This window comes from Pezoporus wallicus, unplaced genomic scaffold (assembly GCF_028554395.1).
Source record: "Pezoporus wallicus isolate ANWC-B61680 ecotype Strahan unplaced genomic scaffold, APGP_CSIRO_Pwel_v1 contig_736, whole genome shotgun sequence".
Taxonomy (NCBI): Eukaryota; Metazoa; Chordata; class Aves; order Psittaciformes; family Psittacidae; genus Pezoporus; species Pezoporus wallicus.
In genome coordinates, this window is record NW_026639744.1 from 3,137,790 (window position 1) to 3,165,490 (window position 27,701).

The following is a 27,701-nucleotide window of genomic DNA, read 5'->3' on the forward strand; positions in this document are numbered from 1 at the left end:
TTTTGTGTCCCTTGTTTCAACATTAAATTTATGTTTAAATTTCAGTGGGAAAGAGCTTGCCTATTTATGTGGCTAAGGTCTGGACCTGAAGAAAGTATGCAGACCCTCTAACTGGTATGTGCTGCAAAACACTGGGCAGTTGAAGAAGAAAATAGTAAAATTAATTTAGCAGAAGCAATATCTCCAAAACCCACATTGTCTACAGTGAAGGTACCAGAATATGGTTGAGGCTTTTAGACATTTAGTACCCGCCAAGGCAACTTTAATTCTTGAGCCGCATAATTGAAAATGAAGTACCTTGCCAATTCAGCAAAAGGATTCATCACATTGTCTCTTCTAAATTTAGGGAGATGAAACATCTGCCATGGAAATGCACAAAAGTGTCTTTTAACCTCAGCTGTGAGCCTTCATTCTGGTCTGCCTCTCTCTTAACTTCAGTTCTAAGTTTTTCTCATTTAGTTCATGTTTATCTTGGTTCATTCTTTGCTTGCTTTTTGAAAAGTGATATTTCTTAAATGTTTTTGTTTGTAAATGTTTTTGTCTTCTCAGGCCCTATTGCCTTGTATTTCATGTTGTCTTCTGTACATACTGCCTGGTACCTTGATTCTCATCTGCTCTTCTATATTTCTTTATTCAGCCCTGTTTTTTTCCCTTTTCTCTCCTTCATATCCCTTTCTATACACTGCATCAAATTCTTCCATTTGCAGTGCTGGAACACATCGGAAACAATGTTTTCCTCACTCCCCTGCCCTTTTAGTTACTGAAATATGCACATAAGAATTCAAATACGCTTCTATAAATAGTAAAAGGATAAAACTGTTTCAGCTTTTCAGTCTTTGCTTTATTAGAACTTCTGGGAGGAAGGCCCCATAAACTTTATATATAACTAATTCAGCTGGGGGGGGGGGAGAAAGCAAAATAGAAACCAGAAAGAAATATAGCCACAATCTATGTGATTCTTCTTCCCAGCAAGTAGATTTTCTGTATCTTTCAAGACTGCTTAGCTATTTCTCAAATTAAAATAAATGGATTTGATGGTTTTTAACATTTTTTACACAATATTGTGAATATTAAGCTTTAAATTCTGTCAAAATTTGGATCTGTAGATATTAATGACATGTTTATAAAGATCATCAGCCCTGTGACACTCCAAGTATTATTTAGCTTTATCTCAGGATATGGATTCCTGAAACTGCTTGTCCCAGATTCTGTTGAACTAATTATTACAGTGCAGACAGGTTCTAAAAGTAAACTTTCCCATTAGATACGTTTTATAATAAACTTGCTCTTCAGGAAAGTTTTATTTTCCTTCAGAGAGAATAAAGTTTCAGCTTTTCTTTCCTTCCCCGCAGTCCCCTAAAATCCTAGTAAGTTAGGCAGGTGCATTTATTGGCTGCTTTTAAAAAACATTTTGGGTGAATTAAAGGCTTCATAAAAGTCCTCTAATACGGGGAGCATTTGGATGTGATTAGGCAAAAGGCTGATAACTGGAAAGCTACTAGTGCTACAGGTGTGTGCGTAAGGTGAGGTGAGAAACGAGTGTCTTTGACTTGTGTCATCTTTCTGAGTGTCTCTCACTTTCTACCTTATGTCTTCCTCTATTCCCGTGAAACCTATTGCATCTTCCTACCGTTTGTCTTATAAGTAAGTGTGATGACAAACCAAGCGCAGTTCTCTCTGTCTTGTTGTAGTAGAATACAAGCCCATCCTTTGAAATAATTTGTATGCCTTTGAAAACATCGACTTGAAAGCCTCATTGGCAGCTTAAATTACATTTAAATGTATTCAGTGTTTAAGCTTGTGATGAGATTTATCCCAACAGTAGAAAATCACAGACTTCCGCCAAATATAATTTAGTCTTTTTTTTTTTTTGCAAATATTTGTCTGTGATTTGCCATGAATTTTCTAGCACCTCAATACTTGCATTACTCTGTGCCAGTGCCATTCTTCTGCTTCTCACTGGTAGCTTTCTGATCGTGATCCTTTTGCTTTTTAATTAGCGGACACTTTCCTCAGCATATGGTGACATGAACAGTAGGATTCAATATTTCTTGCTCACTGATTTTCAGCTCAACAATCTAAGGGAAAGGACAGAACCATCTAAGAAGTTTCAGGACTTGTCTTACTAAAACTAATTTCAGAATCCCTTTTCACTTTGGGATTGGTTCCATACTGCTTTTTGTTTGCTTCTTTGCATTAATACTGGTCTCAGCTTTGTTGTGGTGGAAGCAGAATAGATTAGGCAGCTGGTTCCTATTTGCTCCATAAGGGAATCATTCTTTGCAGATCAAAAAAACCAAAACAAACCCCAACCAGAACCCCCCCAAAACGCAAACCACCCACCCGTACCATGTGATGTTCATAGTTATGTACAAGTTTGACTGTACAATCATGGCTTATATCTCTTAGAGAAGTCAGGTGTCCAACTTCAAGGTATTGCAAAATCTGGATACAGTAATTCACATTTCTTCAGTGAAGTGACCACGCAAGGTGAGTGTGGTTGGAGATGTGCCTAGGCATGTGTCAGGAGAGTAATTCTGCAGGAGCACTATTCTTGCTAGGTCCAACAGTCTCCTTTACAAGAGATGTATGCAGTGAGGTTCTTGTCAATAGGTCCAGGTTTATTGCAGTAGAAGAGAGTAGAAATTAGCAGAGGTGTTAGATGACCTGTCTGAGGATTATAAAATACATAGGTAGCTTCAGGCCAAACTAATGAACTGAAGAGGAGCAGCTTGGAAACATTTAAGCTAAATTATGTGGCAGATGGAAATTCATGGCCATTAATAATATTAAAAAATTGTGACTATTTGTGATGAATTGAGAAAACAAAAATATAGAGAATTAATTCTAGTAAAAGATGTCCAAAGATTCCCTGCAGACAAGTAAGGTCATTTAGTTCCCCAATAACCATTTTTCTTAAATAGTTAAAACCGTAGACGGATCCACCAGTATTTAACACAATTTTTCCTTACCAATATAAAACATGGAAACTATAGCTGTACTATTACAGGGGAAGGGACTGGCAGCAAACCACTTCTTGTCTACATCTACTTCAGTTCTACTACATCTGCTGTCAGTGAAGGAATTTGATTGATTAATTCCCACAACATTATGAAAAAGATCATTATAATTATTTTCATTTTAACACTAAAAAACCTCAGTATAAGAAGGCTACATGATTTGCCCAAGACAGGTCATTGTCAGAGGCTGAGGATGTAGACCAAAGCTGAGCACTCTGGCTACTGTTCAGGTTTCATTAGGCTGAGCACCTCCTGGTTTTGTATTCCTTACCTAAATGTGTGGAAATACAAGGTATTATTAAACTTGCAGTACCAAAATAACTTGCGAGAAAAGTGCTGATGGTGGGCTGGGATGCACTCAGAGCTGACATTGGGTCTTCCTTGTGACAGAAAGCCAGGTAACTGTTAGCAGAAGGGATGGGAAGGGAGAGACTTCTTTCTCTAGTGTTTTTCTCTTGGTTGTGTAATTGTCTAGTTGGCCTGCTCAAGTAGGATGCAAGTTGATTGCAGCATCTTCTGGAGGTATTCCTCCACTCATTTCCAGGATTCGTGTCTGCACTGCTTCCAGCGCTGCTGCTTCTCACCATAATCCACCATCTCCATTCAGTTACTGGTTTAAGTTAATACAGGTGCTAGTCTCTATAATGTGTTCTGTTTTTATTTGCAAACGGCAGTGTTTTTTTTCTGTTCCCCTTTCATTTTATGATCAGAAATGTAAATGTTTAAAGTGATTGAAAAGAACAATCCTAACTTCCTGTATCTGATGTAGACACGTAATCTGACCAACTTCAGTGAGAACTTGAGATCTGATGAAAATATAAGCTTATCTCTCCCTAGGACTGTGAAAGAAAATGAATGTTAAATATGAATTAAATAAACAGAAAACAGAAGAGGGGGATATCATGATGCTGCTAGATACGTTCTTTGTGTGTCTGCAAGTTTGATATTGTGTACAGTTGTGGTTTTTGCCTTTTGCCTTTTCCTGGTAATGAAGTAGATGTGTTCCAAAAGAGAAAAATATGTTAATTTTTTTGGTCTTAAGTAGAAATTTCCAGTGGTCAGCTGAATCCTTCCTCAGTAATTAATACAAGAGAGCATTTTATGTAGTACTTATTTAAATTGAAATAACTGTGTTGTCCCTTATTTAAAGCTGCGTTTTGATTCTGTGAGTGTGCATTACCACTGGGTAATACTCCAATACAGGTACTGACTTCAGTTTAGTAATAGGGAAGCATTGCAAGCAGTCTCTACCAAGACCTTGTGGATGAGCCTCCAATTACCACGCTTTAGCTTTCCATGCCTTTAGTGTCTTCCACTGTAGTTAGTGGGGAGCTGCAGCCCAGTAGCCAGAAAGGTCAGGTAGATCTAATTCAGTTTATTTATGTGTTTATTCTGCCCGAGTCAAAACACAGAGCAGTAAGTCAACATCTTTCTTTGTTGTCTTGAAAAGCTTTTAATGCTGTTTTGGCAACTAGTGTCATATTTAAATAAAATATATCCTCTCAACTTCATTATTCAGCTCAGTGCTGTGTACAGTAGGTGCATAAGTTATTTGCTAAATGTTTTATGATGCTGATTATGTAAATAATGAGCTTTTTACATTTTGGCACCAGAGAGTAACAGAACTGTGTGTAGTACTTTGTAACTTGATGTAGGAAGGAAGCTCTTCTAAGTCCTAATTAATTTGCAAATTAATCCAGATTCATCTTCCTGCTGTGCCATGTCGTTACAGAGGACTTAGAAGAGCTTCCTTCCTACATCAAGTTACAAAGTAACTTTTGCAAATTAATTTGCAAATTAATCCAGAGGAAATTGTGACAGTGAGCTTTAATAATTTTTTTAGGTAAGATTTTCCAAGTCTCTTAGCTCAAAGATGGGATCTTAAGTCTATACAGAGGTCTCAGGATAAAATCAGATTTTGTCAAAGATGTCTTCAGCTTCTGTTGTCTTCAATCACAGAGACTATCAGGCTTTGCAGAAGAGTCACACATAATAAATGTTGCTCTGCCTATAGCATGAAAACTGCATTTGCAGTCATGCTACTGAGCATTGTATGATAGCATGTCATATATATATTCTATAGCATTACCTGTGAATGATTGCAGACTAGAAACTGGAGCGTACACGTGTGCTATATATTTTATTTGGACTTTTTTGACTAATTTGTTAGGGTTCTTTGTACGGGATTCTAATTTCCAAGCATGTCCAAAATCCCCTGGGTAATCCTGGGTGGTTTCATTCCTTTGCTGGAAGGAGTCAGTCTGTCCTGACCTGTCCAGTCTGTCAGGTATCTCTTCTCACTCCCAGTCAAAACTGGAAGAAATTTCCCAGCTAAATCATAGGCATTTTGAACCATTACGAGACTGTCTTTCTTTCCCCAGTGGTGGTGTAAGTGTAAGAACAGTTTCGAATGTGAAAAATCAGTTATTGTCTTCTCCTTTAGTTTTATTTGCTTATAATGTCATATCCTATTCTTTCCAAGATGGAAGCTTAACAGAGATTCATATTTTAAACCAAGATGTCATTAATTTTGAATCAAAACCATATATACAAAAACCAACAGTGAATGGAATTTCTGTGGTGTGTTGTGTGTGAGCATTGCATACGCTTCAAGTTCGTGAGGCTAAAAAGTTATGTGCTGTCATTGTACGCATCTTCAGGGGCTGTGCTGCTTCTGATGGCATCACCAAAGCAATTACTAGATTTCTGGTTGTCAGGTTCTGCGCTTACAACCCAGTCATCCAAATAATGAGTCTGAAAAGTTCTCCATAAATAAAAACACAAAAATTGTGAATCTAATGTCAATGCATTAAAGCCATCTGCAAATTGGACACCAAGAATATATGCTGAAGAGAACAGCATGGAGCTCCTCAGCTGTGTCTAATTGAGCGTACAGGTTAAGAGGAAGCTATGGAATTGGGGAAAGAGGACAGAAGACTGTTAAATTTAAAAATTGAATTATATATTAAAAGTAAAAAACAAATACTGCTTTGGACCAAGGTTGGTTGTTTTTGTAAGAAGTATGACCCGAGCAGAAGTAATTAAAGGGAGAGAAAGCAATGATAGCTTTGCAGCATGCTCATATACCAGTCTCCTACAACAAAACTCCAAGTTATTTGCCAGTTTGGGCTGGAAGAGGCAGGCACTGGGCTTGGCCTTTAGGGTGATGGCAGGGTGCACGCACCCAAATGCGTCAGCTCTTAGAGCAGGATGGCCCTTTCAGAGCTGCTAAATGAATGTTAGCACAGCAGCTGCAGCACAGTCCAGTGTTTGGCCAAGATCTTCCCTGGTTCCTTATCTCTCCTGCTTTCTCATCTGCCCTTCATCCAGGAAGCTGGACGTGGTGGTAGCTTGCCAGCTTTGTCCCCAGTCCTAGTAATGGTGCAATTTCGTTTCTCTGATGACAGCAAAAGTTGACTCAGAGTGTGTGGTGGTGTAGGAGACTACTGTAAATGTTTCATGTGAAAACTGATGAAGGTTTTAGTGTAGTAGTGAATTGTTAATCATCTTGTCAAGAGCTGCTGGTGGACAGGTATTCAAGCTTAGTTCTCAAAATCATAAACTTCATAAAAAAAACTTGTCTTTTTTTCCCCAGCATCTTTCTTTTCCATTTAATCATTTGTGTTTCTAAAGACACCTTACCTTCATGTGCGACAAATTTTAGATAAAGATTTGTGCGAAGTCAGCCAGGACTGCAGTGATTTGAAATACGTTTTAGTTTGAATGCTGCATACACGCAGGAGGGAGCATTGCGTTGCATCCAGGCAGGATTATTCAAATAAAAGTGAGCATAATAAGCGAAGGAAAAGTAACACATGGTGTATTAGTATTTTAATGCAGGTATAGGCGTGGCTGCATTTAACTGTTATAGTGCTTTTTAAATACTCTTGAGCTGTTTGATAAGGAAGCTGGACTTAAAACTGAAGACTTTCTCATAACCTCTGCTCCCTCCTACGCAAAGGCAGAAGCAGGAACAGTCTGCATCTTGAAATGGACATTACGGTGGCAGAGGGCCAGCGTTGTGGCGCAGTGTCAGGGTTGATGACTGTGCAGAGGGGGATTGCCTGAGAAATCTGTCCTTTGTCACGACTCAACTAGAGAGAGCTCAGGGCAGTGCCTTCTTTTCCAAGAGAAAAGGCCTGCACAAGACAGCTAAGGAAAAAGAGGTTGTCATCCAAGGAGGCTTTGTTACATGAAGGTTATGATAATGTGCCATCCTGAATAATTCATCTCCTGAACAGAGCTATGGCAGCCCTCTGTCAGCTGTAATAGTAAACTGTATCTCCAGGTACTTAGCCGAGCTGCCTATTCTGCTGGGCAAGAGTTGTGTTAAAAATCTCTTAACTTGATATCTAGGCTAAAAATATCTTTGTTGCAGTTTAACCACAGTTTCCTCTTGAACTTTTAAATCATGGTGATCACTAGCCACTTACAAATACTCTGTCACCAGCATCATCTGGTTGATGCGTTTAGACTCGCTGTCAGCGTGTCACTGTCAGTTGCTGCAAATAAAATCTTAAGCAAAGCAGTCTAAGGAAATAATGAAACCTTTGGGAGGCTAAAGTCAGTGGCAGGGTTACTGACAATGTAGCTGTGAGAGAAGCGTGTGGGCACAGAAATAAGGTATGGAAAAAATGAAGGAGGTGGAGAGAAACCTTCCTAGTCAAAGGCTGAGTTGAGCACTAGGCGTTAAAGGGGGCTTGTGCACCAGCTTATCCATTTGCTGGAAAATAAGCAACACCTACCACAATCCGTCATGAATTTGTCAGATTTTCTTAAATCTGTGTGTCTGACAGAATGTTCCAGAAGGTGGGAGAGAAAACAAGAGGAAATGGACGGGACATTTTCTTTCTCTTTGTGTCATCCCATGGCAGGTTGGCACTTGGAGTTGTACAAGGCTGATTTTGTTTTCAGAAGAGGAAGCAAAGGCCCTAAAAACTGGGGCGGCTGGGCAGTGATAAAAGCTGGTTTCCTCCCAGGTTGTAGGGACCTTTTGCCATCCAGCCTTGATGGTGAACATTTCTAGGGATGAAAGGAATATTTCCTTTTCAAATATGACAAAGCGGAAGCTGGTTCTGAGGCACTGCATAAGCCGTGGTCACTGGCAAAGCTTCAGCTGAAGTTTTTGCTTGCTAAAACTCAGGGAGGAAGCACGCAGGGTGACTAGAAGAATCTTTTCCCTCCTGTAGTCCTTGTGGACAGATACAGGGGGATGTGACATCCCTTGATACAAATCACAGTATCCTTCAGAGTATTTTCATTTTTTTCTGATTTCTTACAGCCCCAGCAGGGCTGTTGTGCTTAGCAGAAACTACTAGCACCATCATACACACCTGTGTCAGACTGCTTGCTAGGAATGTCTTAAGAAAGTGCTGAAAACAGGCCCACAAGGAGCTGGAGTTACACTGAACTGGGAGGATACTCTGAAAAACTCATGAAGCTCAAGCCAGGCTCTAATGCTATTACAACCAAAGCTGAAGCTGTCAGATTAGAAGATTAGGAGCTTCCAGTACAACAAGTTAAGACTAAAAAGGGCAATTTTTTCCTGAAAAAAACCTGCAAGTCCAGCATCCTCATATTTTGCTACTTTGATAGCACTATCATTCCTTTAAAGTACTGCTGTAAGTTTTATTTTTTCAGTGTTCAGTGGCTGGTAAAGTCTAGGTGGTTCTACATTTACAGTTACCTTGGCATACCTAGTAAGTGATTTTGAACATATCAAGTGATAGATGTGTGCATTAAAACACCAGCAGTATCTGGCTGTTTGTTGTCTTTTCTGGAGCTGCTGGTTGTCAGGATACAACATCCTCTGTACCATCAGGACTGGATGGTGGACCAATATAAGAACATTTTCCCTCCCCATTCCTGGAAGTCTTTCAAACCAGGATCTCAATTTGTTTACCCAAGTTTGCCTACACATCCTTATGTGCATGCAAGGGCTGGATGCAGGCATCCCAGCTGAGCTCTGAAATCATGTGGTGGCTTGAGAGAGGTAAGTATCCACAAGCTTTTAGAAGTACTAAATTAGGAATAACAAAACTTTCCAAAGCAAGTATTATTTAAAATGCATCTTACATTGTAGCATCTGCCTTTACTTGCAGTTCTGAACATGATTTCTCCCTGTACCCAGCATCTGTGACTTACAGTGACAAGTACATAGGACTTTGTGTGAAGTATGTGTAACCTATCTGCTTCAGTTACCAGACTGACCTGAATCCTTTACTGACCCACCATGTCTCTTTCCCCATCTCTGCTTGCTCAAAGTTGCAAGTCCAGTCCTTGCTAAAGCTTCTAACAACTGCTAGTGGTGAATGATAAAGGTGCTTTCTGGCTTCTGCAGTGCCTTTCTCCAGATAAAGGTGCATATTGCAGTACCCTCCCTTACTTGCTGGGAAATGACTAAACATTGAGGGTTAAACCTTGATCATCCTCGTTGGTTCTTAGCCATCAGAGCAGCTGGGTTTATTTTTGCTTCCCTGGCCTCAGTGATGGTAGGCAGGGCTCAGTTCTGGACTCCTGAGTGACATGGTGCTTGTGCTCCCAGCCTGCCAGCTGAAGCGTCGGCTCTCTTGCTGGCTCTAATGGGATCTCTTGTCTTCTCCTTCACACGCCATGAGTGAGGCAGCAAGGTGACATTAAAGTACAGGAACAGTAGATAAAAGGCCCTTACTGTATTTATTGCGTGTTACAGATAAGTAATCCACTCTGCTGTCAGTGTCTAGAGAAACAGCAAATAAAGTATACATGCCCCTTGCTTTGATGTGATGAAATCTCCAGAGGACATTTACTTCAGTGGCATTTGCAGTGCAGCTGTAGCTGAGTCTTTCAGTGGAAAATAGAAGATTTTCATGCCTTCATTCATTGCTTTAAAAATACCAGTATGGCTGATTCTTATGCAGACCACTTCTGTGGTCTGAGAGCTGGTTGGTTTTTTTTTTTCCAAAATGTTATTAAAATAATCTTAACCATTTCTGTTGGAAAGGGAAAAAATAATAGTTTTGTGGCTTCATACACAATATTAAAACAACAGTCTGGTTTTCCAATAAAAGTATGGAAATTCAAAATGAAGGCTTACTTCATGTCCTGAGAGCAACTTGTTGGCCTTGCTAAAATGCATAATGGATGGAGTAGGGGAAAAACCTCAGTCTTACAGCTCTTAGCATACAGTTCAGCTTTTTTGTTGCTGGATTTCAAATTTGACATCACCATCTTACTTGTCTAATCAAGCTATAAAACCAAAGTTTCTATAACTTTGAAGCAGTTTAGAATCCAGTAAATCAGACATTACTTTAAAAAAACCTAAACAATAATTAAACAAGTTGTTTAGCAAAGGTACATCAGTAATTCTTGCACTTTTAAATTTTGAGATATAAACATGACTGTTTGGGACAATGGGTATTAGTCATTTCTGGTTTATTGTTTGGTCAGAAAGAGCCCAGAGGCATCAGCCAAGCTGCATCATGGGAAACTGTCCAGCCCCTGGGAAGCATGCTTTCCTGGTGTGAGCAGGGCATCCCTGCGACAGGGCCAGAGCAGCTGGGGATCCCCATCCTCAGGAATGTCCTGACTTACCCTTATATAGCCCCCGATGACTTACTGCAGCTGCTTCAAACCTAAGGCTGACCATGAGTCCAATGCACTTGTGTGTGGGGTGGCCAGCACTGCGACGCTGCCCGTCTGTTTCTACCCTGCAGGTTTCCCTCCAGCTCTGGCTTACCCAACAACAGGGCAGGACTGAGTGTGGAGAGACTCCTCAGTGTTTCTGGGCTTCAGTTCTTGTCAGTGAGCAGCCTATCACTGTCAGTGAGTTGCCTTCTGCCACTGAGCAGTATAACCAGGTGTCATTACTCTGTACATTATTCAGTCTCCCCAAGGCTTTGGAAAGGAACTTCTTCCCGAAGCTGTTCCTTCCCTCTCTGCTGTGAGCAGCCTACCCTAGCTGTTTACAGCCCTTTGATCCACTAAGTCACAGCTCTGTCAAGTCTGCCTGGTGCCCACACCCTCAAAGCGCCTGCCCTCCCTCTTCATCCCTCTCCTGGGAGGGAAGTTGCTCAGCTGGGATCGTTGACTTCCCTCGCCCACTTTCGCCAACATGCCCCAGCCAAGTTCCCTGTGTACCTGTGTACTTAGAGCTGATAAAATTGTAACTTATTTTTGATTACCACAGTGCTATTCAGCATCCATCTCCAGTGACCCGTAACACCTTCTGAAACTTTATAGCTTGCAAAGATGGGTACATAAACCAATGTTAAGTCTTGAAAGAGGTACTTCAGAGCTAACTGGCTGGCTTGGCTTTGGTGACACTTAATGTTGTACCTGCTGAAGTGCTCCATGTAACAAGCCAAACTAAAACCCGCCAGTCCCTTTCCCTGCAGCAGCCCATGTGTGTTGCGGAGCAGAGGCCACTCTCAGTCCCCCCGCCAGCTGGGCAGTTCATCTCAGATGCATTCCCACAGCGCAGAGGTTCCTGGATGTTGAGCTTTGCTGGGGGAATTTGCTTTGGAGGCTGGAGGAGTTCTTGTTTATTTTCTTTTCCCTGAGGGGAAATGAGTTGCCGAAGTAACCCGGACAAAGAGTAGTGTTTTAGATGGGATATTACAGCCTCATATTTATTTGCTTGTTTATAGGACTTTTATGTTCTTTTGAAGCACAGCAAGAATGCATAACACATTGTGATTATTTATTATAGCTGTAAGAAGGGGGCCTGGTGGTGATGAACATCTCAAAACCCAGCTGTGCAGAGCCCTTACCTGAAAGAGGACAGGGGGAGTTTCTGGATGAGATCTGCCCCTTCTGCCAGGCATTGTGTGTTTAGCAGCAGGTCTGTTCCCTGTCCAGACTCTTGTGATCTGCCAGGAGGAACTGGAACAAGCACTGCTGAAATTGCTAACATCATGTTCCGATTTGGCAGTAAAGATCCCCCGGGATGGTTCCTGGATGCTGGCACTGTATGCTTGTGGTTTTAAATTCATCGCTTGAGTAGGAAGTTAACACAGGCCAGGGAGCTTTTCTAGTGGGGTGGGATGTGTGACGTCCTGTCACACTGGTATCCTTTCCTCCAGGACAGACCTTCAGCCTGCCCTGCATCCCTGCTTAATCGCCTCCTCATCACAGGCTTTGCTAAGCAGTGGTGCCACACCATGAAATCTCACAGTCCTGGGTGCTTGCAGAAGCTGGAGAGAAGCTGTGGAAGAGGGTAAGAATGGAAGATAGAGATGACAGCTTGCAGGAGACTCATGGAGCTGGGGGAGTCCTGCCATTGCCCGGGTCAACACAAAACCTTTGAATGGCATGAAAAGCTGTGATGAAAGCACTGTCCTGACACAGCCTAGGGTGGCCACCCTGCCAGGCTGCTCTGGAGGTTTGGCATGTGGCCCTACACACCCAAGAGCCCTGTGCCCCAGGGGAGCAACCTGGCCCAGAGGAAGGCAGACGCAGGGGCTGTGAGAATGAAGACCTTAGGCCCACTGTAGGAGAGGACCTGGTTGGAGACCAACTTAAGAATCTGAATGTGCACAAGTCCATGGGACCTGATGAAATCCATCTGCAGGACCTGAAGGAGCTGTCAAATGAAGTTGCTAAGCCACTGGCCATCATATTTGAAAAATCATGGTAGTCAAGTGAGGATCCCAACAATTGGAAAAAGGGAAATATAACCCCCATTTTCAAGAAGGGGAAAATGGATGACCTGGGGAATTACAGACCAGTCAGTCTCAGCTCTGTGCCTGGCAAAATCTTGGAGCAGATTCTCTTGGAAGGCATGCTAAGGTACATGAAAAACAACAAGGTCCTTGGTGACAGCCAGCACGGCTTCACTAAGGGGAAATCCTGCCTGACCAATTTGGTGGCCTTCTATGATGGGGCTACAGAACTGATGGACAGGGGTAGGGCAGTTGGTGTCATCTACCTGGACTTGTGTAAAGCATTCGACACTGTCCCACATGACATCCTTGTCTCTAAATTTTAGAGACATCAATTTCATAGGTGGACCACTCAGTGGATAAAGAACTGGCTGGATGGCCGCAAGCAAAGAGTTGTGGTCAATGGCTCAATGTCCAGCTGGAGACCAGCAACGAGTGGTGTCCCTCAGGGATCAGTGTTGGGACCGATCTTGTTTAACATCTTTCTTGGTGACATGGACAGTAGGATTGAGTGCGCCCTCAGCAAGTTTGCCAATGACACCAAGCTGTGTGGTTCGGTTGATACGCTGTTGGTGAGGAATGCCATCCAGAGGGACCTTGACATGGTTGTGAGGTGGGCTGATGCCAACCTTATGAAGTTTAACCATGCCAAGTACAGGGTCCTACACCTGGGTGAGAGCAATCCCAGGCACAGCTACAGGTTGGACAGGAAAGAGATTCAGAGCAGCCCTGCAGAGAAGGACTTGGGGGTGTTGGTTGATGAGAAAATGAGCATGAGCCAGCTTCAGTGTGCGCTTGCAGCCCAGAAAGCCAACCGTATCCTGGGCTGCATCAAAAGGAGTGTGACCAGCAGGTCGAAGGAGGTGATCCTGCCCCTCTACTCTGCTCTTGTGAGACCTCACTTGGAGTATTGTGTGCAGTTCTGGTGTCCTCAACATAAAAAGGACATGGAACTGTTGGAACAAGTCCAGAGGAGGGCCACGAGGATGATCAGGGGTCTGGAGCGCCTCCTGTATGAAGATAGGCTGAGAAAGTTGGGGCTGTTCAGCCTGGAGAAGAGAAGGCTGCGTGGAGACCTCATAGCAGCCTTCCAGTATCTGAAGGGGGCTATAGGGATGCTGGGGAGGGCCTATTCATTAGGGACTGTAGTGACAGGACAAGGAGTAACAGGTTCAAACTTAAACAGGGGAAGTTTAGACTGGATATAAGGAAGAACTTCTTTCCTGTTAGAGTGGTGAGGCACTGGAATGGCTTGTCCAGGGAGGTTGTGAATGCTCCATCTCTGATGGTGTTCAAGGCCAGGTTGGACAGAGCCTTGGGTGACATGGTTTACTGTGAGGTGTCCCTGCCTATGTCAGGGGGGTTGCAACTAGATGATCTTAAGGTCCTTTCCAGTCCTAACTATTCTATGATCTATGAAGGCAGAGGGAGCCCGAGCAGTGTCCGTTGCACATTATGGTTTTCAGAGCCAGCCATCCAGGTTACAGACACAGACAGAGGGTCTACATCATGTCTTGAATTCCTGGGGCAAGATGGGAACCAACAGTTCCTCATCTGGGACATGCTCAGGATGAAGCAAGAAGAGATGACCTTGAAGAGAAGTTCTTGCAATCGAAACTCTCTGGTTTTCTCTGGAACATGCTGTACAGGGTTGTTCTTCTATAGAGAGCATGTATGTGTGGTGCAAAAGCCTGTTCAAGGCAGTAGCGTACCACCAGTATTCTCCATGCTATACTGTTACTGGATCTTGGTTGCAGACCAGCAGTATAACAAACAGGAACCCTTCTGTGCCATAACTTACATGGAGGCAGCTTTGCCAAGGGAAGGTGACAGCAGAGGTTTAAGGGTCTTTGACCCAGTGCTTAGCAGAGTTCCTGAGGTCCCTGGAAAGGAGTTGATCTTCCTTGGAAAGATACAAGGGCAAGGTGGGAGGCAGATGGCCTCAACAACTTCTTGGAGGGGTCATTGGACTGCAGAGGGAAAGGGAGCTTCTTCAAACCCCATCATGCTTGCTCAGCCAGTCCTGCTCTCCTGGGATGGCCTGTCCTCTGGATTCCTCTGTCAGGCAGCTCCAGCACCACCCCCTAGGTGCAAGATGTCTTATTTCTTCTTCTTTCTTCTCCCCAGCTTTTTATGACTTTTATGAGGCATTTCAAGGTTTATATCTGATGGGATTTGAGATGGAATCTAACTAGTGATCTTCTCATGTGCTGGTGATTAGGTAAGGCTGGTATGGGAGTGGATGTTATGTGAGGTGGGGGAGACCAGTCAGTAACCTCAGTTAGGAGAGCACTCTGTACCTGAGGTCACTGCTTCAGGGCAGGAGGCAAAAAGCAGCCTCTGAAATTGGTCTTCTCCATGAAGTACAGAGGAATAATGTGGAGAGACATCTTGGAAAAAATCCACAACTTGATAAACAACAGGATGGGGCAGAGACCTAAGAGTAGACTGGTGGGTTTTTAGGTGAGAGATTGTGAGAGTCTGCAGACCACGCATCCTCCTTTCGAAGGCACCTGTCTGTGATGAGTGGCCTCAGTATCCTCAGTGAATCTTCTCTGGTGGTTCACCAAGGCTTCTGAGACATAGTAGACTTCATGGCTTACATAATGAGACTGTCAGAGGTCCTTGAACAGGGACATGAGTTGTGTCCCTACATATGTTGGAAGGCCACATGGAAGTGTTGCCTGACTGGACTAGTCATGGCAAAGACTTTGAACTCAGAACCTGTAGACTGAAATGGTCACCCACAGATTGGTAAGATCAGTGTTGACACCAGCCCTCCTCTCCACCAGGATGGACTCAGGGGTGACACTCTCCCCTGCTTGTTGTCATTGGTATGTAAATAGACTAATAATACATGCAGCCTTGGTGCTGTTTGAGAAAGCAGTATACCAGTAGTGATGGTGGGAATGGAGCTTGATGCATATTGGTGGTAGGTAGGTTTTACAGGTTTGTGGCAGTTGTTGAGGATTTCAGCATAACTGAATGTGCTCTCAAACGTGTATCCTGCTGGAAAACGCTCTGCCAGCGGTTCTGGGCTCCTGCCCCTTGCTGGCACTGCATGACTCAGGAGTGCCTGCATCCTGGCACCATGAACAGAGGTTTGATTTACAGCCCTGGTTCCCAGACTCTCACTTTGGCACAGCAGGAAATACCAGTTTCTGGGGAGAGAATGTGCTGGTGGAGTGACTGTGAGATGAAGATTCTGAGGAGCAGCATTAGTCATGACACGGTCACGTCACACCAGCGTTCTTCTTCAAAGCACATTAACTGCAATCAGATAGAGGTAACTGTTGTGTGGGTATGGTACACAGAATCGTCCAGTCCCACCAACTCTGACTGGAGACACCAGGGCAGGGGTCTTCAGCCTAACACTGCTCCCAGCAGGTGCAATGCTGCAGCTGCAGCAAGTTGTTTGGGGTCGTGTCTGGCTGATCTCCTGGGAGTGGACAACCCCTTTAGTGGACCCTGTTAGTGACCCTGCACAGGATTTTATCCAGTTTGTTGTTGTCTCCCTTGTACTGGGGGCACAACAAATTGCACAGTGTGTCCAGGTGCCAGATTTGGCCTTATCTGAGGGGAATAATACTTTTCCCTTGACCTGCTGGATGCTCTCGCACTGGGCTAGTTGGCCTTCACTGCTGTGACTCCTGGCCAGCTTGGCGTGCATGAGTCTGCAGATGCCTCTCACCTGTGGAGCCTTGCATGGAGAGCTGCCCCCTCCAGCCCACCTCAGCCTGTCCCACTCATGAGGCTGGACTGTCTTGGGGCAGGACTTCTGCTGAAGTCTGTCTGAGGATACCACTCAACACCTAGCCTGCTGCCTGTGGGAAGTGCCATGGTAGATATAGCCGTCAGCTGCTCCTTTCTTCATACAAGCTATTCATCATGTCAGTTAAATTGTACATAAAATGAAGCACCTCAGTTATTGTTCTTTCACCTCTCAATATCAAATCTCCAAACAAGCCCAACTGAGCATGCAGTTTCACATACAAGTGGAACACCATTGTGATTTTTTGTCTTTGCGCATCCTGCTCCAGCTCACAGAAGCACTGGCCATCCATTCAGTAGGAAGAAGAGATGTGGTACCTAACTCCACAATTAATCAAACTGTTGTACTTCTCTTTGGCATGAAATAAAATTGGATTTGAATGCGCAGTGAGGCTAATGCTACTTTGTACAGCTTTTTATGAAGATTATAAAATTGAGGCAAAAAGCGGATCTTACTGTAATTAGAATATATAAGAGTTAATCATAGGGAGGAGTGGATTCGTATTTGCTCTGAAATGTTTTAAACTGCTGCAAAGTACCTTCAGCTGAAGGAACTGAACTTCATTATGAACCCTTTGTGTACTGAAGTGTTTTCTACATTCATTTGAGTCGCAACACAGAAGTTGCAGGGCTGTTTTCCCCAGAGGTTCAAGAGTCCCATGTGTTCATTTTGTTGATATGTGAAGTCATTTGAGGTTTTGAAGAGTTATACAATATTTTAGTTGATGTGCTAGAGGCAACCCAAGCCACTTATTCCCATTTATTCACCCTTTGAGAAAAGATTTGGAAAAAAGTCACCCATAAGTGAAATTTCAACTCAGAAGCAACTAGGGGAGAACTGGGAGATAAGCTGTCACCAGATGGGGGAGGGTTGCATGTGGAGGCCATACTCTGCATAATGCACCATTAAAACTTCATGAAGAAGTGTCCCAGAAAAAATGTTACAAAGCACTAGGCTTAATATTAAATTCTTCGTAGCAGTCTGGTCATTTTCAGGAAGGAATAATCAGCTTAACCACAGCATTCACATATTTAATGTTCTGAGAGAAGAGAAATTGACTTACTTTTTTTTTTTTTTTTCCCCAGTAATTAATGAAACTCAAAAGCAGCAACTGGAATCTGTGAGCTACTCCTCCCGCTACGCTCTGGGACTTTTCTATGAAGCCGGTACACGGATTGATGTCCCCTGGGCTGCGCAGTACATCACTGATAATCCCTGCATACGCTTCATCTCCATCGACAATAAGAAACGCAATATAGGTCAGTGCTCCCATTATTTCCCCTAAACACAGTGACAATAGAGGGTGTAGATCATGAAAAATGCTGTTTAATTGAGTGTTGCTATTCTCAACAGAGCAATTATTTAACTCCGCCACAGTGGATAGCATTTCATGTCACATTTGGCCTATAATAAAATACACAATGAAAGTGGGAAGGTCCTCAGAAAATCACCACCCAGCACATGGTTTACGTTACTGCATTTATAAAACCAGTGCCAGGGGATTTGAGACATCAAAATATTGCTATTCCAAGAAAGAGCTGGAGTTCCTTTTCTTAAACATTGATTCACACACATGCCAATTTATCTCCCATTATCTATTACAGTACAACTCCTGCCTGTTCTTTCCGCAAAGCATGCTTGCAAGTAGTAATGAGTTATATAATTGAGGCTATTCAGTCCAATTTAGAGTTAGCCAGTGTGCTTTAATAATCACGGAGAACCCTTGGAATGGTTGCGCCATTACAAGTGCAGCTTCTCAGTAAAGCTTGGAGACCAGCCCACAAGGCAGACACATCTCATCTGTTTCTGGAAGATGGCACTTGAGAAAGTATATGTTTTATTTATTAAATGTATTTCATATACCATGAATATGTTGGCACAAAATAGCTAAAGAAAAAAACACTAGCATTTGAGTTTAATCAAGTTCATTTGGAGCTGAAACCGCTTCCCAGTTCTGTTACTTGCTCACGTTGCAATGATGCCCAGATTTAACCACATCTGTGAAGTAGGGGTAAAAGCCTACCCACCTTTGTGGTGACCTACAAAGCACTGTTACTCACTGTCCCAGAATAAGGAAGGGTTTTCATAATCGACTGCTGCTAAATATGTAATTATTACGTATTACCAAATTCACCGTGCTAAAGCATGTTGAGATTCAGACCTGGAAGACTTCTGTTTGCAGTCTTCCGTGTTCAGCTGGGATTTGTTGTTTTCTGGCCAGTCTGCAGACATCAGTTATGTTAGAACCGTCTGGGCGGGGCACTGAAAACCTTGCCCATCACCCTTATATCTACACACTGTCACCGTGCTAGAAAACAGCTATAAGGTTGAGCATGCCTTCCCTCTTTTTACCGTAAACATGCAATTTGATGTAATAAGCTATCATAAGGATGTATGACAGTATAGCAGCAGTTCTAGTGGCCAGGACCTCCGAAGATCTCTGCTTCAGCTCCCATTCACAGCAGGCTGTGCTAGCACAAGGTCGGGGCAGCTGTTCTTTAGTCTATCTGAGCTTAAAAATAAAAAAGAATGGAGATCCCCCACATTGCTGGTGACTTGTCCCATGGTTGCACCTCTGCTGGAGGAAGAGATGCTTCTTGATCTTCAATCTGAACTTCCCAAGGTTCAGCCTGTGGATATCGCCCCCTGTTCCATTGCCTGCCTCTACCAGTTGAAGACTCACAGTTCTTCAGGTTGGAAAGGACGACTAGAGGTTGTCTGGTCCTATCCCCATGCAAAGTTTGAATTTAGATCCAGCTGCAAAATTCTGTCATGTTGTTCAAGGTCCTGATGTGATGTGATCTGCCACCTTCGTACTGCTGGCTTATATTCAATGGTTGATCCACCAATAACCAGAAGGATCTTTTCAGAAAGGTCTGTTGCTTAGCACAGTTAATGCATAGGGTTGTCCTGTGTCAGACACAGGACCTTCCACTCCTCCTTGTTGTGGTAATTGCAAAGTTCAAGTTGGCTCTTTCAAATATGTCCTTCTTTGCACCAAAGCCAGCTGGGTAGCAATAGCTCTTGAATTGCCTCCAGAAACAGTAGTTTATGCTGGGAGCAAAGGTGTTGGAGAGATGAATCAAGTCACCAGTGTGGAAGCCCAGTTTTATTATTTTTCTTAAGAATTTAGCCTGTTGGTCTGAAAAGAAGGAAAAGGTTTTGAAACAAAAGAACGGCTGAACTGGGCAAAATAAAGATGCAGCTACCCTGATATGCTTTCTCCAGGAGGGACCAATAGTGAATATGTAAAAAAAAGTCTAAGAAAAGCCAAATACAGAGTGATTTTATTTTTTCTCTGGCATTGTTTCCTTGTGACTGACAATACGCAGCTGGAGATTTTCTTGCATGTAAGATTATATTGCCATTGTTGTGTTTGATGATAAGTACTTGATAGTTGATAGCACCTACTGGTGTTGTCAGTCCCTGCTGCCTGATTCTAGCTGTGCCGAAGAAGACAGCCCAAGGGAGAAATTCACCTGTCCTTTCCTCAACTGCTTGCATATATTAGCTCAAAGTGCCACCAGCAAATATGGAATTATAATGGAATTATTGAATACCGAATATGGTGTCTTTGCTGTCTCCAAATGCAGTTTAACCAAATAGAAAGTGTATTATTTGTGCTATATTGTTAATATATAGAAACAACCAGAACATAAGTGTTGACACATACCTTTCTCACTGCAATTTCCCTCGTATTGTGGAGGGATCTGTTTATATGAACAAAATTTTCTAAGAAGAACAAATTATATACCTTCACAGGGCTGAAACAAGCTGGGGGCCAGCAACTGAAGATGGGTTCTTTCTGGTAGGTCTCTCCTTCTGAAATATAAACAGTCAACCAGCTGCCTTGACTGTGCTGTCTCTTCCGATGAACTTGCATTTTGCAGATTTACACTTTGTTCCAGGAAAAGTAGTACTTGGGAGACAGCAGTACATGTTAGCTGCAGCCGTATTTCTGGCTGTGAGCGCTTGCGTGGAGCACAGGAGGGTTGGAAAGCATGCCTGTATTGTGTTCAGTAATGCTGACATAAAGAAGTATAAAAATCAGAAGTCATCACCAAGCGATTCACTTCAAATGCATGCACAGCTCTGCTGAAAGTAGAGATACACACACACATACATACTTCAAGAAGTCATGGGCAAGAGGAGCTGAGTGTGAAATTTATTTACATGTGTGGAGTACTGCAGCCAAAACACTTGAATATGAAGTTCCTTTATGCTTGTTCTAGCACATATGCAAATATTTTGCATTTGTATTTTTCTTTCCATGCTCCTGACCTCCAGAACATTTCAGTGGGAGGTACAGCAGCACCTTGCTGTCCTTTGTTCACCCTTTTTCTTTTTTTTTGGTGGGAGAGGGGGGGGTCCCATTGCTGATGTTTAAACACCATGCCCCACTCATCATACTTCCCATTCTTCCATTCTTCAACCTTGATTGGTTGTGATTCATTTGAAGAATATGGTGGTGAAAATGAAAATGTAAGCATTCAGAGAGAGACAGCAGAAATGCTCAGGCTAAGATTTATGTTGGATCTCCTGGGTGAAGCAGCTGAGATCTTTCAGGGTAGTCATCCTTCCCAAAAAGCCATCACCTTCTCCAGCTGATGTCTTGTCCTGGGTTCAGCAGTAGCAGTCATGTTTCTCCTTCTTGGTAGCTGGTGCAGTGCAGTGTTTTGACTTTCGGCCTGGGAACAGAGCTGATAACAATGATGTTTTGGTTTGGCCAAGGACTTTGTGAGCCTCATGCTCTGCCAGGGAGGAGGGGAAGCCAGGAGGAAGCAGAGACAGGACACCTGACCCAAGCTAGCCAAAGAGGTATTCCATACCACAGCACGTCATGCCCAGGATGTAACTGGGAGTTAGCCAGAAGGGCTGGGAGACTGCAGGGTTGGAGGAAGTATGGGTCGGTGCTTGGTCGGGCCTGGGGAGTGAGTTATCAGTTGGCTGGTGCTGAGATGTTGTATTCTCTTCCCTTGTTATTTCCTTTTTCATTATTATTATTGGTGGTAGCAGTAGTGATCTGTGTTATACCTTAGTTACTAAACTGTTCTTATCTCAACCCATGGGAGTTGCATTCTTTTCAATTCTTCTCTCCGTCCCTCCGGGAGTAGGAGGAGGGAAAGAAGGGGGAGAGTGAGTGAACGAGTTACCTGACTGGGTTTAAACCACATGTCTGAATGGTCCCACTTCCACCATTCCTCCCCTATGCCATATACACTGCCCCTGTATATTCAGTTGTATATTATTTCTCAAGCACCTGCATGCATGCATCCCTCCATTGCAATAATCTTAAGAGGGAAAATTGCTTTGCTGCCCATCAGATGGGACTGCAATGCCTATCACATGGTGTACATCCTCAACCGATAGAGGAGCGTGGCTGCAGTTCTCTAAGCACAAGTAAAACTGACTAATGGATCAGACACAAACTGAAATTTGATTTTTCTGGTGTTTCTACACATACTTTGATGTATCTGCAGTTAAGGAGATTTATTTAACCCTTGTTACCACCCAAATACTAACATTTTAGTTAACAGCTTTGAACTATAGAAATCCAAATGAAATAGCTGTAGCTTTCTGATAAGGGACTCTTCATTAAACACGTAACTATCCAGAAAAATAGCTCCATCTATATGGAATCTACCTAAAGGCAAGTAGTGTAGCCCTCAAAGATTAAAAGGGAAAGTCTAGCCCTCACTGTGAAAGTCCCAACTGTCCTTCTCATTTCTATGAGATACCGTAGTCCGTTTTGACTCATTTGTTAAAGCAGAGAATAAAACTTTCTCTTACACAAGTTTCACGTTTTATCAGTGAAATACCTGAAACAGCCTTGTTGATATAATTATACAATAGAATGGGTTTGTTAGCAGAGCTGGTGAGTTGCAGTCTAATTCTGTAGAAATCTCAGCCTTTGCTTGCTCTTAGAGTTGCACACTTCCCCCAGGACCACTGGCACCTTGCTGTGTTGTGATGAGCTGCAGAGCTCTGAATCGCTGCTTGTTGCATGGCACTTGCAGACTCATAAGACCTCTTCTGGCTAGGATATATGGCAGCATCCCCTCTCTTTTTCTTTTCCCCTTGATTTCTTTATGCAGACTGCTCAAGGGCTGCTGGTTCTTCAGACATCTAATGTATAATGGTATTCTTTAAATCATAAGTTCACATTCAATGTAACTCTCATCAGCATGTCCTATGAACTTCTGTAATGGAGAACAAGCCGTCTTTCTGATAGTCCAGGGGGGTGAAACAGAGCAGCCTGACTTCTCAGAGTTTTGTCTTTGTTTGCCCTGTTAGAGAGGAATTGAATCTTCTGTGATGGACTAACCCTTGCTGTGATGGGGAGGAGATAGTGTGCCTGACCCAGGCACAGCTTAGTCTGCTGGGTGGGGAAGGCACCCAGGGAAGTCCCTGGCAGCTCTTCTTGGCAGCACATTACCACCATTAGTTGGCTTCATTGTGACACAGCCTAGTTCCTTACAGATAACTATGGGTGACATCTGTTTTCTTCTCAATTTACGTGGAAGTATCAATAGTGAAGCTGTTGTTTCTGTTTTCTGTACTGCTGTTACCACTGTAATCTGGAGCGTGTTGATCCTCTGAGAAGGAAGGCTTTTTGCATCAGCTGAGGATCTCAGCTGCTGTTCTTAAAACTGCGTCTCTGTCTGCAGAGGTAATGTGCTTAAGCATTACTTAAGAAAGAGCCTACAAGAGCTGTATGTTGAATTCCCTGTGTGGTATGAATGAATAGTAAATATTTGTGTGATTGGCTGCCTCAAATACCCCATAAATATTTATAGCTGGTCATTGGGACAGTGGGAATTCTTCAGTATAAAATATTTCAAGCCATATCTAAGTAATACTGCAGTCTTTGCATCTCTTTACATTCTGGAGTCTAAAGATAGATGACAGATAAAAACGGAATATTTTGCTTCAGGATTGTAAGGTTATATAATTTAAAGGGAAGATTCGTCTTGCAGGTTTTCAGGATCAGTGTAATTCTTGAGTATCCTTTTTAATTTTAAAATACACATGCCTTTATCTTCTCAGTACTGACATGAGAACTTTTAGGAAGATGGAAGAGTTATAGAGTTATTTAGGTTTTCACCTCATTACATGGCCAGTTTCTTCATAATCCCCTGTCTGCCCTGCCTTCCTTTTAGAAAGCTAATAATGAAGCTGCCTGTAAGGATAATGGAATACCCAATTTGTGAATATAAAAAAGTTAGTGCTGTTCTTTACATGGAGTCTTCCAAAATGTGCTTTGCAAGACAGAGCAGATTTTATTCCAGGGAGAATACAGGACCTTATGAACCGCAAGAATTTCTGAGGATAACTTGGAAAGCTTGCTAACTGTTTTGCTGAATAGCAGTATGGCATTTTGAAAGCAAACCTCTATCTCGCTTGCTTGCTTGCTAGGTGTGGTAAAGTTAATCCTGTTCTTTCTTTTATTTTAGATACAGTTTTATAAGGCCTACATGCATGTCTTTTGGCAGCTTGCTGACCCCTCCCAGGGAGTAAGGATACAGTTCCAGCATCTATGCTGCCCTCCCTATTAACCCATCAGTATTTCCTTTACAGCCTAGCTTCGAGGGTTTGTTTGATGTGGCAGTGATGAAGCCCTTCCCCTTCTCTTCATGCTACCCAGGACCAGAATGGGTTTTGGATGGCAAAACACATCTCCCCAGTAAGATTCAAAAATCCTGAGGGGCAGGAAGCAAAACTATCTCTTGGTTTTTTTGTCAATATCTGTTCTGACTTCAGGTTTTCACAGAACCATAGAACAGTTTGGGTTGGAAGGGACCTTCAAAGGTCATCTAGTCCAACCCTCCTGACCTTGGCATAGATTCACCAGGGAAGAGTAGCTTTTACGTTTTGCAAGGGCAAAGATTTTTGTGGACAGAAGTTATGTTTTGTTTTATTGAGGTGTTTATCCTTTGGTGATCTTTCCTTCCCCTTCCTTCCCTTAGACTGATGGTAAGGAGGACATGGCCACCACAGAAGCTGACTTTAAACTGACTTTAAACGTCTGAGAACTTCCCAGGACAGAAGAAGGTCCTCATGGGAGAACTTGGCACCGGGGGCTGTTCACATTGTCACTGTCCTGCAATACAGAGTGTGTGGAGGAATTTGCCCACAAGTCTTTTTATCTCACCATAACAGTGACAGCTGCACTTTTAGCCCAAGCAGCTTTGCTGAACGCTTCACCCAGGACACTGTGCTCTTCTATTCTACCTATTATCCTACAATAAATGTGTTATTCAAAGCTAGGAGCCACCTTTCTGATGCCAGATGCTCTTGAGCCGCAAGCCACTATGCTGAGGATGCGGCCCTGGGCTTTTCTCTATGCTTTTCCTCAGGACATCTTTTAGTAGCCCCATCCTTTTCCTGAAAGCTAATACTCCTAACAGGCTTAATCCTGCATAAATTCTTGCTGTCAGCAGTGTGTCCTCTTTTTTACCCAGGCTGTGTGATTCTTCTAGCTGGGATTTAATGACGAGTGTTGAGACAGTCCCAAAACATTAAGAAGCTGATGGCCACCTTCTGCTTACAGTCCAAACAGCTTTCCCCTCATTTCCAGGTTGTAGGTTAAAATTCAGTTTCCCCAGAGAGTTCAACATGGGGAGACTTTGCCAGTACTTAATTCAGTTATAACTGGCTGAAGTGCAGTGTATGGTGAACTCTAATTGCTTTCGTGCTTTGTGTCCTTGACACCCCTTCCAGATAGTTCATACGTCTTCTACCTGTGACAGCTTCTCCTTCACAGTACTCAGTGTTGGAAGTCTTCCTTGTCTGTTTTCATGGGCTTATACAAACCTACCAGGCCCCAGTTGGAGGCAGCAGGGTTGGGGCTTCTGGTCTGACCCTGCTCCCAGCAGAGCAAACATCACAGCTATAGCAGGTGTCCAGCTGAATCAGAGTAGACCTCAAGGATGGAGACCCCACCACCACTCAAGGCCCCATCCTAGGAATGCCCCACTCCCATGGGAAAGGGCTGGATCCTCATGTCCAGTTGGGATTTTCTGTCGTTGCAGTTGTGCCTATTGGCTCTTGTCCTGTTGCTTTGCACTTCTAAGAAAAGTCTGGCTGTGTCATCTCTGTCACCTTCCCTTTAGGATGTGGAAGATGTGGTTAGAACCTCACTTTTCAATTCCCCACTTACTTAATTCTGCATTTGTTTTATTTCCTGTATTTTCAATTCATCCATTTCCTTTTCCATGTATGTGGTTTCAGACTTGCTAAGAGGGGAAAACACTGCTGATCAGACTGACAGTGCAGCTGGACTTTTGCCCTAAGGTGCTTCAGCATCTCCCATAAGGTCTTTGTGAACTAGACTTTTCTGTGGGGGAGTGGTGGAACTTCATACTTTGAGACCAAAAAAAAAGGGATTTATTCATCTCTACTACTTTGCTTAGCCTTGCAGGCTGCTCAGAATGAGCCAAGACATCCCAAAGATAGTGGCCGTGTTAAATCTGGGGCCCACATCAGAGCCTGACTCCACCACTCTTCCCATCCCCGTGAACAAGCTATTCCACAGTCTGCAGGGTCTGCACAGCCTCAGCTACTGCTGCTGGGCCCAGCAGGGATGTAGCAGCTGCTGTGACACCTTCCCTGTCACAGAGTGGATGCTGGGCTGGATCAGCCAGAAATCATGCAGTTCTTTTCTGTTTACATGGACCTTGAATGTTAAGTGTTTATTCTCACATTTCTCGCTTTGCATCTACTATCCTGTGTTGGTCATGTGCAGTGCAGCAGAACAAAAGAAATTAACAGTAGAATGAGGAAAGCTTAATGCAGAAGAGAAGGAAATCTGTAGTTAGGGTATTGCATATTCCCTGTGCCATGGAGGAAAGTCTGAAGCTTGGGCAGAAACTATGTCTGCCAAACTGCTGTTGCTGCACAGAATGATACCAGCACTTTCCTTCCTGGCTGCAGCCTCAACAAGATCTCTGCACAAAAAGTCACTTTCTTCCTGGTGCAAATCAACAGGCAGACCAGAAGACACGGGGTAGGCACCAGATCTTGCCACTGTGGTGATGCAGCTCACAAAGGAAGGAGAGCCAGGCACAAGTTTGTTGCTTGTAGTTTTTCACTGGGGTCCCTCAGCAACTGCTGCCAGCTCTGGCAACGTGGCTCCTTGCTCATTATGCAAGTAGGTATAAGCTACAGCCAACTCTGCCATCTCATTCAAGGTGTGATCTACCTGGCATCTTATGCCTTCCACCGCGTCAACTGATCAGACTAATTGCCATGCAGCTGGGAGAAGTTGAAAGCTCTTATTCTGCTTCCATTCACCCTTAGATCATTACCCCTCACACTGCCAAGTGTTCTTGGGCATGCCACATCTCCCATGCTACTTTGTCATCTACTAGCATGACTGTAGGTGGCTTGCATTCTTGCCACAGATGAAAGAAATTAAAATCTCATGACAAGCCCTGCCAGAAGCTATAATTTTTAAGCTAACTGTTGCAGCCTGATCTAAATGCATAGGGAGAAAAATGATGGTTTTATCTCTGCCGTGGCTGAACAGCCGCTCATACCCAGTGCATCAAGGGTGAGATATACCCATTGTTTTCAGGGAAAAGTGTATTTTAAACTGCCCTCTAAGCCAGTGTTTTTGCAGGAGAAAGAAAAGGGCTTCAGGCTAAACTTGATCCTTGCAGGCTGCATATTTCAGTACTGGAAGGCTGTGACTCAGTGGCCTCTGGAAGCCCTCCAAGCTATCAGTAGCTCAAAGGAGAAATCAAAAACTGAACGAATTGCCTGTTCTCCTGAAACTTGTTTTGTACATGCTGTGGAAGAGATGAGAGATTTGAAAGAAGGCGGCCCTGTCCAAGAACCATTGGCTATAGCAAGTCACAGCAAGCAATGAGTATTTAGGTTATTAAAAAGTTAGATGTCTTTTAGTGAGCCTTTTTGCCAAGTTTATGTGGAAGAATTTGCCAGAATACCATGCACACTGTAATAAATTCCAACACACCTAATAGGCTTCCCTACTTGGTCTGCTGTCCCTGAATCTGTATGTAGGAATGTCAGAATACCTGTTTTCTCCCCCAAAATGGGAAGGAGAGACTGAGTAGCATTTCTGGTGTTTTTCCAGACAACTGGAAAAGCTGTGTGAACACAGATATGCCCTGTGCTAGCCTGTGAAACCAGGCTTTGGGATGGTGGGAGAAATCTCAGGAAGATGAGGCTGAGGCTGAGGCTGGATGTTCGGCAATCAGTTAATCAGAGCTCAGGGAAGAAGGTGGCCTGTTTGGTTGACTCTGC

The 27,701-nt window shown here is 43.3% G+C and overlaps 1 protein-coding gene across 3 annotated transcripts in view; it reads left to right on the plus strand.

The window, feature by feature from the left end:
* Nucleotides 1–27,701, plus strand: part of RNLS (renalase, FAD dependent amine oxidase) — a 70,996-nt gene that overhangs the window by 35,512 nt on the left and 7,783 nt on the right. For 2 of the 3 annotated variants that reach the window (XM_057415728.1, XM_057415729.1), the window contains exon 4: nucleotides 17,519–17,692. The exons of the other annotated variant lie outside the window; for it this stretch is intronic. In XM_057415728.1, the coding sequence (XP_057271711.1) occupies nucleotides 17,519–17,692 (174 nt within the window). The remainder of the gene's footprint in view (nucleotides 1–17,518; nucleotides 17,693–27,701) is intronic. 3 annotated transcript variants of the gene reach the window in all.